The 15,487-nt window shown below is 37.8% G+C and overlaps 1 protein-coding gene across 4 annotated transcripts in view; it reads left to right on the forward strand.

Annotated features, from left to right (window-relative positions):
* Positions 1-3,721: 3,721 nt before the first annotated feature.
* The window catches only part of LOC306867024 (uncharacterized protein), a 39,015-nt gene continuing 27,249 nt past the window's right edge, over positions 3,722-15,487 (forward strand). The window contains exons 1-6 of one of the 4 annotated variants that reach the window (XM_079412487.1): positions 3,722-3,783; positions 6,603-6,802; positions 6,907-7,221; positions 7,406-7,533; positions 7,645-7,751; positions 7,861-10,070. In XM_079412487.1, the coding sequence (XP_079268613.1) occupies positions 6,628-6,802; positions 6,907-7,221; positions 7,406-7,533; positions 7,645-7,751; positions 7,861-8,041 (906 nt within the window). In that variant the 5' untranslated portion in view covers positions 3,722-3,783; positions 6,603-6,627 and the 3' untranslated portion in view covers positions 8,042-10,070. Of the gene's footprint in view, positions 3,784-6,476; positions 6,803-6,906; positions 7,222-7,405; positions 7,534-7,644; positions 7,752-7,860; positions 10,071-15,487 lie in introns of those variants that run through there. The other 3 variants (XM_079412488.1, XM_079412486.1, XM_079412489.1) reach the window with 3 other exon arrangements.

Genomic DNA, 15,487 nt, shown 5'->3' on the forward strand with positions numbered 1-15,487 from the left:
ACTACTATTTTCTTTCACTGTCACTCCAACAAGTTCATATTCGCATGTATCTGCGCGAAGCAGGCCTAAAGTAAATTATTCTAAAACCATGTGTAAACTTTCTTCTAAACCTCTAAAAAACTCTACATATTAAAGGGTTACTCCACCCCAAAATGAAAATTTTGTCATTAATCACTTACCCCCATGTCGTTCCAAACCCCGTAGTCTCGTCTTCGGAACCCAATTTAAGATATTTTGGATGAAAACTTGTGACTGTCCCATTGACTGCCAAACAATTAACACCGTCAAGGCCCAGAAACGTATGAAAAACATTGTCAAAATAGTCCATCTGCCATCAGTGGTTCAATCTGAACTTTATGAAGCGACGAGAATACTTTTTGATTGCAGATGGACTATTTTGTAACATTTTTCTAAATAATTTCTAAATCATTTTTAAAGAACATGATTGAATAGACACTTTTTTCCCCACTTTCTTTTAAAAGCACTTCAACCTTTTCCTCTCCTTCCTCATTTTTTCTATTCTTTCTATCCATTCATTAGGAATTGCTTTTTTATTTTGTCAAATTGTTGCTTTATAAGGTAAAGGGAAAAGAGAAGTGGTGTGTGGTCAAGTATGGTGACCCATACTCAGAATTTGTGCTCTGTATTTAACCCATCCAAGTGTACACACAGTAGTGAACATACACCCGGAGCAGTGGGCAGCCAATTATAATTCTTTAATCAACCTCTTCTCCAATTCCTTCAATTTCATCTACTATGCCTTGCAGTGGTATAAAACCTTCTTTAACCTCATATAAAACATCTTTGACTATTTATTCCTGCTTTAATCCTTTTCTTAAAATATATTTCATTATTTTCATATACAGTATTTGAATTTAAAAATATCGGTTGATTCAAAAGCTCCTCCATCCCTTCTGGTTTGTACACAACTCAATAAAAATTCTTTCCATGCTCTTAAAACTTCTTTATACAATTCTGGTACACCATTTACAGTAACAGATTGTCTTTCAATTTCATCCATATAATATAATTTCCCATGTTAAAACCACCACACCTATTTAAAACATATTTCATACCGTCCATCCATTCTTGTCTATTTTCTTCATTCAAAAATGTCTTCATAATTTTAACCCTTAGACTCTTAATTCTTATATCTGGATCTAACAAACCTAAGCCTCCCTCCTCAATTGGTCCTATCACTGTATCATAAGCAATCTTTGCTGGTTTTCCCTCCCATATAAAATTCAAAATACAATTTTTCAATCTCTTATGTTTATAAGATCGGCAATGAAGTGACCTTTCCTGAAAAAACAAACTTTATTCGTTCAGTACACATGCGAACCGAAACGAAAGACCTGTACTGAAATGGTTCAGTATGAATACGTGTCCCGTTACACCTCTAGTAGTTACTGTCACAAATCCGGTTTATAAACTTCTGTTCACTCACCACCAGCGGTCACCTGCTCACCACATGGACTCTTGCACTTCACTACTGTTGCGCTTCACCTGTTGCCTGAATTCCTGTTTGCTTTTGATTCTCTTGCCTAGTCGTTTTGGACCCTGTTTGCACCTTGCTTTGACCACTGCTTATGTTATCGGATTACCTCTCGTTTGGAAATGAACTGGACGGTGGTACTGCCTGCCTGGCTCATAGCAGTGATAAGGCAGCTATCTCAGCTCAGCTTATTGGAAATGGTGTCTCCCCATTTATCAAGCAGCAGGGAAGATGGAGGATCCAACTCACCTCTCACTTTGTTTTTCGTGGCCGCCACTGGAATCGAATAGCGTGATGGGGAGGGGAAGGATGGAGGGAAGGAAGGAAGAAAGGAAGACAGGGCAGGACAGACAGATTCAGAGGGAGAGAAAGAAAAGGACAGGCGGAGAAAACATTCGATTAGAACAGGCCAGTTTCAAGAGGGTGTAAACTGTGTCAAACTAGCATACTAATCTTCCTGTTGTGGAAATCTAATTCGTATCTGTCTGATTCACAACAATCAGCCACTTTAAATGGAGACCCAGTCAAGAGCGCTTGTCATTTGCAAATACCATCCGCTCTGGACTACAGAGATTCACAAGACACTGGCGATAATATAGAGTTGCACAGGTAAATTTTACCTGTGCAACTCTAAATGTTTTAAATAACACTTTCCACTGAAAACATGAGCCAAATGACAAACCAGCTGGCAGCAAGGTGCATTTCTATACATTTGATGTGTGTTTCTATGATTTTTTTCTATGAATTTGTACAATCTCACAATCTCTTTCCCACTGATGGTTACGTTTAGGGGAGGATCTTCATGCTTATGAATCAAATCATACAATTTTATGTGAAATTTACATTGATGCATTTGGCAGACACATCTTTTTTATCCAAAGCCAATCCAAAGCATTCTTGGTTGCCCTGAGAATCGAACCCATGATCTTGACATTTCTAGCACCATGCTCTACCATTTGAGCAACAGGAAGAAAATTACGTAAAATAGTTACATTTCCTCATGACATCTGATTGCTTGTACACATTCATGAGGGTACAGAATAAAGATCTGGTTTTGTTCTGGTCTAAAGTTGGAAAAAATAAACCCAAATTGTCATCAAAATGAAAAGAGGTGGCCCACAATGTGGAGATTTGCTGAGGGCCTTCCACTTTAAACCCATTGTTGGTTGAATGTTTGAGCTTTTTCAGGCCTTGGTTGAAGTCATGGCAAAGTTTTGAGTGATAGCTACTTAGTAGCATCCTCCAGGGATGCATTACACAAGTCTGGATGTGTAGGAGGAGAAATATGAAGGAGAAAGGGTGATAAAAAAGTTAACAAAATCCCAGTATGCCATTTTGAGAATTGTGGACATCAGTGAATAATTCAACACACCTGCATTATTTGTGCTGGGAAAAGCTCAGATCAAGAGGCCGAGATCTTCTGTATGACGCTTGACAACTTGTAGGTGAACAAATATCAGCTGTGTGTGATACACACTATACAAACACGTAACAAGCGTCAACACACACACTAAAAAACAATGAAGGATGTCCCCGTTGGGCTAGTTTGTGTGTGGATGATTCCAAGCAGTAAATTCTGCTGTCTGTAGTACTATTACGATGATTGAACAACCTAAACAAGAGAAACAAATGGACATGATTTCAGTCATGCTGAAGAAATCGCTCACTATTGGCGGACTATAGAACGGGACTCGTCCTTCAGACAATGTTCTAGAACAAGTTCCTCAGAGGAAGTTCAATATGACACTATTTGTGGGGGAATTACAGGCATCGGTTAACTAAAGTTTAAGGTGAATCAGACTGAGAAAATGGAAGTGAAAAAGGTTGATTATTCTGTGCAAAATATAAGCTGTTCCAAAACCTAATGAGCCACCTAAAAAGAACGAATTTTAAGGCATCATAGGGACACTTCAGATGTGACTGCTGTGTTTTAAGATACCTCATAGCAAATTATATATCAGTATAACATGTATAGTTCACAAAGAAGGCAATTCATCAATTCATTGCTACTAATTAGAATTTTTTTTATATTTATCTTAGATGCATAATACATAATATGTGTGCTTGAATTCAGGTGACACTAGCGCTATTTGTTTGAAATGGGCATCTCTGACATGTTTATATTTGCTGCACTGTGTGAGGAAGTGATCTATGAGTCCCTCTGTGCAGTGGGAACACAGTCTGATCTCTCTGGCTGTCCAGCTCTGCTTGTGTCGGCCCGTCTCTACACTCAGACTGTGCTCACTCAGACGATACTTCATCAGCAGCTTCCTCTGAACATAGTTTAGGTATGGCGCTAATTTATAATCAGATTTTATACTGTGGAATTGAGATACTTTGTGCTGCCAATTATGAATGTATTCTACCTGGGATATTTTTTTAATTTTTGAATACTTAAACTGAATTGTTGAACTGAGTTGATGTTTCTCCACTAAATAGTGCATGTGGGGGTGTCACTCTCTCTGGGTGTGTTTGCCGATAAGTGAAAGCACTGTGATGGTATCTATCTGTCGGCGTGTCTGATAGATGGAACCACTGATCTCTTCTGGATTTCAGAGAGTAGAAGGAATCTGCCCAGTTTTGCCCTGCAGCCCAGATTTGGGGCGTTTCTGTGATTCCCAAGATGTTTTTGCAGAACTCAAGGTGGAATATTTCAACAGGGTTTTGTCCCGTGATTCATAGTTTAGTGTAAATTTGGGGCTCCAGATTTCACAGCCATAGAGAAGAATGGGTTTGATGATGCTATCGAAGATTTTCAGCCACAGTTTAATGGGTGGGCTGAATTTGAACAGGGGTCTTCTTATACTGTAAAAAACCCTGCGTGCCTTATCTGTCAGATCTTTTATTGCCGTATTGAACTGTCCAGAGGCTGAGATTGTCAGACCCAAATAATTATAACAGGTGACATGATTAATAATTCTTCCTCCAATTTTAAACTCATATATGTTTTCTGTCAGCAAGATGAGGCTTTTTCTGAAAGATCATGATTTTTGACTTCTCCATGTTTATCGATAAAGCCCAATCGTTGCTGTACTATTGCTGAATGGACAGGTTTTGGTGCAGCCCCTCTTCATGAGGTGACGCTAGCATTTGATTTCTCTGCCCTCGAGCGTCAGACCAGGACAAGAGGACTTATCAAGTGCTGATGCCAGTTCATTAATATAGATATTAAATAGAGTTGGGCTGATGCCATCTGTCCTTCTTCCTATTCCACTTTGGATAAGTTTTAGGAAAAGTCCATTGTGCCATACCGAATCGAAGGCTTTTTGGAAATCAATGACGCAGCCAAATATTTTTCCTGGTTTTGTCTGCTGAACGTATTTTTGTAGGAGTGTGTAAATGTGATCTGATGTTCTCTGTTTTGGCATAAAACCAATCTGACAGTTGTTTAGAATGTTGTGTTCTTGAATGAACTGAACTAATCCGTCATTAATAATAGAGCAGAATAGTTTTCAGAGGTTACTGCTGACTGTGATGCCTCTAGAATTGTTTGGGTCGTATTTCTCACCTTGTTTAAAAATTGGAGTTATTAGATTATCAGATTTCAGGAACGTGTCCTGATTTTAATACGAGATTGAATAATTTCAGAATAGCATCTTTTAACTTGGAGCTGCTATGTTTCAGCATCTCATTAGATATTTCACCCAAGCCACAGGATTTTTTAGGGATTTCATTTAGTCTATTAGTTCATTTAATGATATGGCTTTGTCTACATGGTTCTAGGTCATGTAATTCGGAGGTCAGATGTTTTTGGGTAAGGGTTGGTTCATTTTGTGAATCGAGTTTTACTAAATGTTCAGTCCAGATATTTGGGTTGTGGATGGGAATGTGTTTAGCTTCTTTGGATTTATCTAAATTATTCCATAATTCCCAAAAATAATTTTGATCGATTGCCTCTTCAGTCTTGTTGAGCTTTATTTTCATGTGATCAGCTTTCTTCTGTATTAGCAGTGACTTGTATATTTTAAGGGTTTGTTGAAATGTGACTTGTGTTTGTTGGTTTGCAGGGTCTCTGTGTTTTTTATTTGATAATGATCATAATTCTTTTTGGGGGGTTGGGGGCCTTAAATGACCACAAAATTGAATTATATGTATGTTATTTAAATACATTCAGATGTATTTCATTTATATAAATAAGTAATTTTCACTGTATCTCCTTAAGAGACATATAACCCATATGAAGCCGATGACTGAAGCAAAGAATGCAATTTCAGGAAGATTACCTTTAACGACTGGGAAGTGTAGAACAATGCTTTTCAGTGACATGCTAATTGTTGGGCCTGTCTTTTGCATACAAACATAATGGACCACAAAATGACTTCTGTCACGTCGCTTCAGTAGCTCCGACAATTAAAACCTCAGGTGGGGAGGAGGGAAAAGTTGTCTGACAACTTAGCAACATAATAGATTTAGCTGACTTGCCTGCCGAGTTTGGCTTTTCTGAAGTCGCAGAACAAAGCGACCATGATGAAGCATCTTGACAGCCAGTAGTTAGAACCTTTCTCTAATATAGAAGAATATCTGACACTGTGTGTGTTCAATATCTGTTTGGTTTAAATGAACCCACGAGTCACGTGCCAGTGAGCAATTGAATAAAAGAGAAATTAAGAGCAGTTTCTTTCCCAATAATATAATTTGGTGCTTGATCCTCTGACAATGAAATGAGCCATTGTGCAGTTTGCAAAGTACATTTTTCCCAGATATTAATAGATATCATGAAAGAGAGAGAGAGAAAAGTGTCATCTCGCCTCAACATAAAACATAATTTATGAATTTATATTTCAGGATTCTCAAGATTTCATGAACTGGCTAGCTTCCAACTTTGATGCTAATGTTAAAAGTAAAAATACATTTTAATAGCAAATAATTGTTCTTTTAAAATCTGTTGCACAGTTACACAAAATAAGTCACTCCTTTAAGTTCACCAATCCAATCACAGAAGATTGTGACATTTGAGTTAACTTCCTACATGCTGCAAGTTCCTTTTTGCATAAAAACATGAACCACAAACATACAGACACATCTTGAGTACAACGAAGTAAGAGAGATATTAGTTAAAGTTAGTTAGATATGACTTATAGCTTTGTTTAATACTTTGGTAAAAAAGGTTGTAGCCATCCAAACCGTGGAATATGTCTGGGCATGCGAATGATGGTATGGATAAAGGTTGGAGAATGGACTCAGAAGACAGAATAGAGAAGATGGTTGATATCTATGTGAGTGCTGAGGCTGTAAGAGATATGAAACATAAAGACAAAGAGGACTTTGACACCCAAACAACCAAAACCCAAACACTTCAAAACACAGGTAACTGAGATTAATTTACTAATACATTTACTCATGAAAGCTGATGTAAATTGGATGGAGAAATGGAGAAGAAAATAGACTACTATAATGTCTGTCATTTTCAGGAAGTGATTCAGTGAGGAACAGAAGATACAGATCAGTTGTAGTGTGTTTGGTTCTGCTGTGTGTTCTTCTGCTGACTGCAGTCATAGTGCTGTGTGTCATCTTCACTCAAGAGAGACAACAGCTCATATCCAAGAATGAAAACCTGATCACTGAGAGAGAGCTGCTAATGCTCAAGAACTCAAGCCTGACCAATGAGAGAGAACAGCTGCTATTTAAGATCACAAACCTGACCAATGAGAGAGAACAGCTAATGCTCAAGAACACAAACCTGACCAATGAGAGAGAGCAGCTGAGAAATGAACTTCAGATTTGTGGTAAAGTTTCTATTGTCTATGTAGTTATTTGCTATACAGCAGACATTTAAAAACCATGAGTTGGGTTGTGGTCTCTGTAACTTTCTGTACACACAATATATGATTATTTGATCTGTTATAAGATACAGACAGATGAGTGTAAACGGGAATAAAAAGCTAACAGCTGAACTGCTTCTGTTAACAGTTGGATGGACTTGCTATCAATCCAGTTTTTACTACAAGTCCAATGAGAAGAAGAATTGGACTGAGAGCAGAAGATACTGTACAGAGAGAGGAGCAGATCTGATCATCATAAACAACAGACAGGAACAAGTGAGTGAAAAGCAGTTTTATGTGTTTATAGTGTTTAGCAGCTAAATGAGAGATGATCAGATGAAGTGTGTCTATTCATGAAATAAATGTGCAACTGTTTCTTTTGCTCAGGATTTTGTTCAGAACATGTCTGGTGCTGATGTAGTTTATATTGGTCTGACTGATATTGATGTAGAGGGCAGATGGAAATGGGTTGATGGCAGCACACTGAACTCTAGGTGAGAAATCACTGAACTGATCTGATTATTATGTAATAAATGATTCTCAGTCAGTATCATATCACACAGAAAGCAGCACTGATCATCTAATGCTGACCTGTACTTTCAGCTTCTGGGCGTCCTATGGACAAATAACAGAGCCAAATGGAAGAACAAGAGAGAACTGTGCTGTGACTGTGGCTATACCTCCACCAGAGTGGTCTAATTTAGTAGGGTGGCTTGATGTTGATTGTAATACAGCTTATCAATGGATCTGTGAGAAGAGGATTTCACAAATCAAACTGCCATAGAAACATCACACACCTTTTTGACACAAGTTCAGCAGTTCAAAACTTGTAATAACTTCTCATCTAAAGAAGTATGTCTCAACCTTGTACCTGGTAAACACATTTTGAATATTTCCTTTGTCAGACACCCATTTCATGTGCTGGAGTTTCTTCTAATGAGCGGATGAGTTGAGTCAGGTGTGTTTCATTGGGAGACATACAAAATGGGACTCCAGAAGTGTTTAATTCAACCAGAAATGTCTTGCATGTGAACATCACAGAGTATTCTGCCATATAAGTGGGATTCCAGTCTTCAGTTATTATTTGCACATTATTCAGTTATACATCACCAGTCATTGCAAGTCACTCCAGTACTTAACTCTCTGGGGTCTGAGGGGGTTTTGGGGCCCTGGAGAAGTTTTGACATGTCCTGACATGTCTGCCTTTTTCAGTCAAAAATATATTAATGTCTAAAGTCTGATTACACTGGAATCAGCACAAACTGGGCTACAATAATATGTGAGCAGCAAGAAAGTACATGTTTGTGTTTTTTGAGAAAACAACGTTTATGAGTGGTTAGTGAAAACTAAACATTTGAAGTCATCGAAATAAGGCCATAAAACACATACAGAACATTTGTTCACAAGACTTTTGAGAACTGGATGTGGTAGACTAGAGTTTTTGCTACAAAATGATATAGAACATTAAAATAGATACAGAACATGTTTATAGAACATTAAAAAATATATCCTGGCGTTGTGAGATATTTAAATGCAATGAAATTATACATATTTTAAAATGCTTCACTTTATTTCATGCAGATTACTTTCTCAGAGAATATTTGTTTGGATGTTATTATGACTATACACAAATAAAAGTAGACCCTTTGCAGTTTCAAATGATACATTATTATCTGTACGATCAAAAATGATGGAGTATTTTTTGTTATTTTCGGAGTCCAACTCGTCACATATTGACGCTTGTTCAGGACCTCATGGCGTCTCTTTTAGACGCACAGGTTACCCCTTTAGCGTCGTTTTTCGACGTGCAGGGTCCTCCGTTGCTTTAAATAAGAAACCCTTGGCATCATTATGCTGACGCGGAAGGTACTGGGAATTTTATCATCATGATTCAATTATATATTGGGTAATAATATTGACATTATTGTATATGTTGGGGTGTGATTTTTCAATGTAAACAGTCACAACAGTTTTATTTATATTACACTATTTACACATTTATGAGCACGTAACCCAACCCCTGCCCCTAAACCTACCATTTGTCAATAAAACACAGGATATAACAGGCAGATCCAACTACCGTCATGATTTATTCAAAAGTATTAATATTCCAAGTCTTCCAAGGCAAAACCATTTATTTGGGAAAGGAATAAACGTGATCGTGAGACGCGGTAAAGCTCATCCTGTGCAGTCTGTGCGCAAATTAAAAAAATGCTGCCAGAAGAAGCCTTACGTCAGCTTTGGTTGTGAAATGCTATTGGCTCTTGTGTGTCTCGTGATGATTGCGTCATGCTACGGGACAGGAGTGTCTTTTTGAATGAGATGTGAGCGCGTTAACAGATCATTTTCAGTGATTAAAACCTTATGTTTTCCTCTCTTCTTCACATAAAGACATCGAATGGCTTCAGAAGACTTGGAATGCAACACGACTTGTTTGTAATGCTTTTATACTGCTTGTTTATGGTCAATTTGCAATAAATACATTTCATTCATTTAGCAGATGCTTTTATCCAAAGCGACTTACAAATGAGGACAATGGAAGGAATCAAAATCAACAAAAGAGCAATGATATGCAAGTGCTATAACAAGTCTCAGTTAGCTTAACGCAGCACATGTAGCAAGGTTTTTTTTATTTTTTTAAAGCTGCAGTCCGTAAGTTTTGCCTTTTTGTCGCCCTCTCTGTTGAAAACCTGGTATTGCAGCCAGGTGCGGAATTATCTTTATTACGTGGTCTGTACTCTGGTACGGCTTCAGCGCGGATGAATCTAATGCTTTGAGGTGAGCTCTCAGTCACCGTCCGCACCGGTGTGAATCAAACACTTAGGAATCACAGATTCTAGCCTATGTCTTGAAATATATGACCCAAATCAGAATTTTCACCGGATATTGCCATCTGAACAAGTAAGTAACAAGTCTGCCATGTTTGTTCTGACCAACTGAGGAAAAAAGCATTACCATAAATCTCGCTACCAATAGTGATTAAATCAAATGATCGGTTAGCTCATATCACAAAGTATTATTATTGTTCTACTTTATTCTCAAATTACTAATGTTAACAACATCAGCATTGCGTGACTATGAGTATAGTGTGTATTAACGTGTAGATTTCAATTTCTGTACAGTCTAATCTCTAATTGTCACCTATATTAAGAAATTATTTTAACCCAAAAAACAAACTATGCTCTCTTCAAACTGGTTTTCTTTCAAATACAAATCTTGTGTAATCTCAGTCTATCTGTAATCAGAAGCAAAACTGGAATATAATTTAATTTCATTCACACGTGTTACATAAACACATGATCCTTTCTGGATCACAATCCACCATCAAAATGATAAGTTTCATTATTCTCTCTGCTATGAGAAAAGGCTATAAAAGAGCTGCCACCTGCGATAGCCTAGTAGCCGGGAAAACTTCTTTATGTTTACAGACGTGACATAATGATGCAGTGCCATGCTCAAATCTCCCATGAAAACCTACCCGTACCACTCAAATTAGAAAACATTATTATAAGGTAACCGTTATGAATCAGGCTAAAGTAAGGCGATTATTTTGAACATTGGCTGGTTATGTACTTTTTCAAATATTGATTTCGGATCATTTTTAACAAAGAGTTACGGACTGCAGCTTTAAATTATATAATAAATAAAAAGAAAACAGATAGAATAGAAAAAGAAGAGAGCGAGCTAGTATTAGAGGCCTTTTTTGCTTTTGTTAATTGTATAATAAATAAAAAGAAAACAAATCGATAGAATACAAAAAGATTAGGAAAGTGTTCGTTTTCTTTTAAGAATAGAATTAGACTAGAGTGTGCTACAGGGTCAAAACAATATGGAAGAGATGTGTTTTTAGCCGATTCTTGAAGATGGTTAATTGATTGAGTTGTGCAGGTCATTCCACCAGGAGGGAACGTTTAATTTAAAAGTCCGTCAAAGTGAGTTTGTTCCTCTTTGGGATGGCACACTAAAGCAGCGTTCATTGCAGAAAACACGCTTCTATTGGCACATAAGTCTGAAGTAATGAATTTAGGTAAAGGGGTGCAGAGCCAGACATGGTTTTGTAGGCAAACATTAATGCCTTGAAGTTTATGCGAGTAGCTATTGGTAGCTGACGTGCATTCTTTTTGGCTCATTAAAAATGAATCTTCAGGCACCCCAATGGTTGTGACTTAGATACCTCACCTCTCTAAAATACCTCGAAGTACCTATCTGAGAGGTAAGACTCAAACCACTGGAGTGCAGTTCCTGAGATGCCCTTTGCCAATAGGGTTGACAGGAGGATCTGGTGGTAAACCGTATCAAAAGCATTTGGAATACCTGTGAGTGTACTTATATTTGCCTGTTACATGTTTTCTATTGTTCAGAAGTGGGTAGGTTTAGGGTAGTGGTGGGGTTAGGTGCTCCAATGAAAGTATAAATTTATATAAAATTATTTCTATATTTTACAAATGCATGCAAACCATTACATTAAGACAGACAACTGAAAACAACGGAGGACCTGCACGTCAAAAAATGACGAGTTGGGAGTGAGAACGTGTTGTGTGGTCATCAAGAAACAATTAGACAGACCGCACCGGGTTAAAAGAAGGTTGAATAAAGTTGTTAAACATTAATTGAGGCTGCAGAATTAATATTGGGTTTAATTCATCCCAGGTTAGGTTTGTAAGCATTTTTCACGGGTAGCCTATAAAGTGATGTCATAGTTACAGTGCAAACATCATGATTACGGTTATGACATTTCACTGCTGGTTATATTCTGTATAACTGTGTATGTGACAAATAAAAAAAAAAAAAAAAAAAAAAAATATATATATATATATATATATATATATATATATATATATATATATAGCATTTATTTACAGAAGTATATGGCATCAAACCTTAACTCCTCTAATATGTGCGACTTAAGCCTTGTCTATGATAATGTTGCAAGTTTTTGAATTAATGCATTTTGTCAAGTTCATACTTAAAACTTTGACATTGACAAACACTGACAACTTGATAAACATTAAAGGGTAGATGAATTGGAAATTTAAAATGAAGCAATTTCAATTTATTTTCTTTTTAAGGATCCAAACCCATTGTAATATAAACAAAATCTTCTTTGGTTACCAACATTCTTCAAAATATCATCTTAATGTCCAAAATGTCCATGTTTGAAACAACATGAAAGTGAGTAAATCATCTCAGAATTTTAATTTTTAGCTGAAATTTCCCTTAAATGGAAATTTGAAACTATTTAAGGAAATTATACTCTAAACTAAAACTGCCCACAAGTGAGTCATTGAGACATTCATTCATTTGATTTGTTCAAACAGCTGATTCATTCAGGAATAAAGTTATTGCTTTATAATTGGGCTCATCCGATTCTTTCAAAACATGGATTTGTTCAGAAATTTTGCTTGGAGGTGTATAATAGTTCTGTTGTGGCTTTATGGAGAAAATAGCGGCCAGACTTTATGAACACGGTAATCATTTTGTGTAATTCCACATGCTTTAAAAGGCACACTTTTTTTAATGTTAGCAAATGATATTTCACATTAAAATCATGTTAAATTGCATACTGTTTATGTCTTGTGGCTATACAATTGCAACATTGAATACTTTTACATTTACCTTTTATTGGACGGACAAGTGAAAATTAATTTGTGTGATAATCAACATTATATCAGAAATGCTTTCAACTGAGCTTACTGAAACTATGGCTCCTTTTCTCTAAAATAGTAATACCTAAAAGGTACAAAATTTACCTTTTGAAAAGGTACCACCCTAGTGACAGCTTTAGTACTTTTTTTCCTTGAGAGGGAAGAAATAAGTGTGACTTGCATATTCAGTATGTTTTTACAAAGTACTGTAAACAGAAATGCAAGGGTGAAAAATTGATTTGTTTCTCAAAACTGAATTTCCTAAATTAAATATAAGAGCTGTTGATTTTGAAAGATGTGTCTAAGGTATAGAACTTTGTTTGAACTGAGTCAATCTGTGATAATAAAGGCATGTGATCCTCATTTAAATGAACACAATAAACATTGTTGAAACAATGAACTATTTCCAGTGTCCTTCTGCAAAAATACTTAAAACTTAATAATAAAAGATCAGCTGTCTTTTCGAAACATTCAAAAGCTGTAAATGTTCCAAACACCTGCCAGCATCGAAAGGATCAAGCCCCTGAAGATTTATACATATACTGGGTGAATCTGTGAGTGATAATAAATGCAATCAAACCTCATTTACATGAACACAATCCACATTGTTGAAATATTTTATAGTGATGTTCTGCAGCAAGTTGAAGTTCCTTTATGCATAAATAACATTAGACATTTCCATGAAACAGTTCCTTTCTGCATAATTACATGGCTACACGAACACAGATGAGGAACACAGTTTACTCCAGGAGAGAAACTAGTGTTAGTTTGCTGGCATCTTTACAACACCAAAACTGTCAGAAAGTGAATGAAAATATAGAAAAATGTACAGAGAACATGGGAAAAACATCGATGATATCTATGAAAATGACTTTGTTACAACGGGTGAATTTGGAAGAAAGACCACGGACAGTCATGCAACGAGAATCCAGTCATCTGAACTCACAGGTACTGAGATTGAGAATGATTTCATCACACAACATAATAGCACAAATTTTGATAAAGCAGTTCATGTCCATGAATGAGGTAATGTTTATTTTATTATATATGTTTGTTATATTTTATTATCATCTCACGCATCATGGATCTGCATTTTCTATAATGTATTTCTATTTAAAAAAAAAACATATCTGATATGAGTCATTATATAACTAGCATCAAACAAACAATACAATTCTTACTTTCAAGGATTAAAGATTAAACGTAAAAAAATAAAAATGAATGCACAACCACCCATTACGTGGAAATCTGCACTAAGTCCGCAAATGGCCTTTGAACAGAAGAAGAAGAAAGAAGCAGTATGGTGCAGTTTTTGTTAGCTTCCGTTTTGTAGAATTAGGTCCCAACCTGACTGATATGCAATTTCCTGATCGATCCTCTAATAAGAAGCGGTCAGACACAATAGAAATTGATTTTGACAATCTTTTAGTCCAGGGAATTCAACGAGACTGGAATAGGTCAAGAAGCAGGAGAAGAAGGAACGTCACAAACGGGCCCAGGAGGGAGCCGGAAGACCGAAAGATCAACCTTCAAAATGACAACAATTCTGAAGTTAATGTGGAAGCAAAAATCAATGAATAAAAGTATAATTAAGTTAATGAGAGAAATCGTACCAGGTTACGTATGTAACCCAGGTTCCCTGAAGCGAACGAGAGCTGCGTCAAAACGCATATGGGAACGCCATCAGCGTAACCGACGCTCTGAATATCGTCTACAATTAGTCCAATGGAAGGGCGAGGCGTCACGGGCGGGGTGACGTCACGACCAGGAAGTATATAAGCACGTCAGAGCCGGCGTCAGCTTCAAGTCATGAAGCAAGCGCTGGCAGGGATGCCGGAAGTGTGGCTACGAGACGCAGCTCTCGTTCCCTTCAGGGAACCTGGGTTACATACGTAACCTGGTACGTTCCCTTCCAGGAACTTCGAGCTGCGTCAAAACGCATATGGGAACGCAGTACCAACACCGCCAGACTGACAAGTCCCTGCCTGGTGTCAGGCTGAGAGGATGGAGGAGCCAGGAGTGGCTCGGATGTCCAGGTTATAGAACCTGACAAATGTCAGGGGCGTGGACCACCCAGCAGCGTTGCAGATGTCTTGCATGGAGGCACCTGCCCAGAAGGCCTTGGAGGTCGCCATACCTCGCGTTGAGTGCGTTCTGACTCCCAGCGGCGGGGGACGCTCAGAGGCCTCATACACCAGATTGATGGCATCCACAATCCACCTACTAAGAGTGGGCTTCGAAGCCGGAAGACCCCTCTTAGGCGGACCAAAGCACACAAGCAGTTGGTCCGTCTTTCTCCACAGGGCAGCTCTGTGGATGTATGCCTCAAATGCTCGCACCGGACACATACAGTTGTGCCTTTCCTGGTCTGGCTCCCTGAAGGGAGGAGGACAGAAGACCTGGAGTACGACCGGCTGTGGTACGACCGTCGGAACCTTCGGTACGTACCCCGCACGGGGGTAGAGGAAGACTTTCGCCGAACCGGGCGCAAAGTCAATACACGAAGGGGTCACAGACAGGGCCTGAAGGTCACTCACCCTCCTGATGGCCAACAAGAAGACGGTCTTGATGGTGAGGAGTCTATC

The sequence above is a fragment of the Barbus barbus genome (genome assembly GCF_936440315.1).
Source record: "Barbus barbus genome assembly, chromosome: 4".
NCBI classification, from domain to species: Eukaryota; Metazoa; Chordata; class Actinopteri; order Cypriniformes; family Cyprinidae; genus Barbus; species Barbus barbus.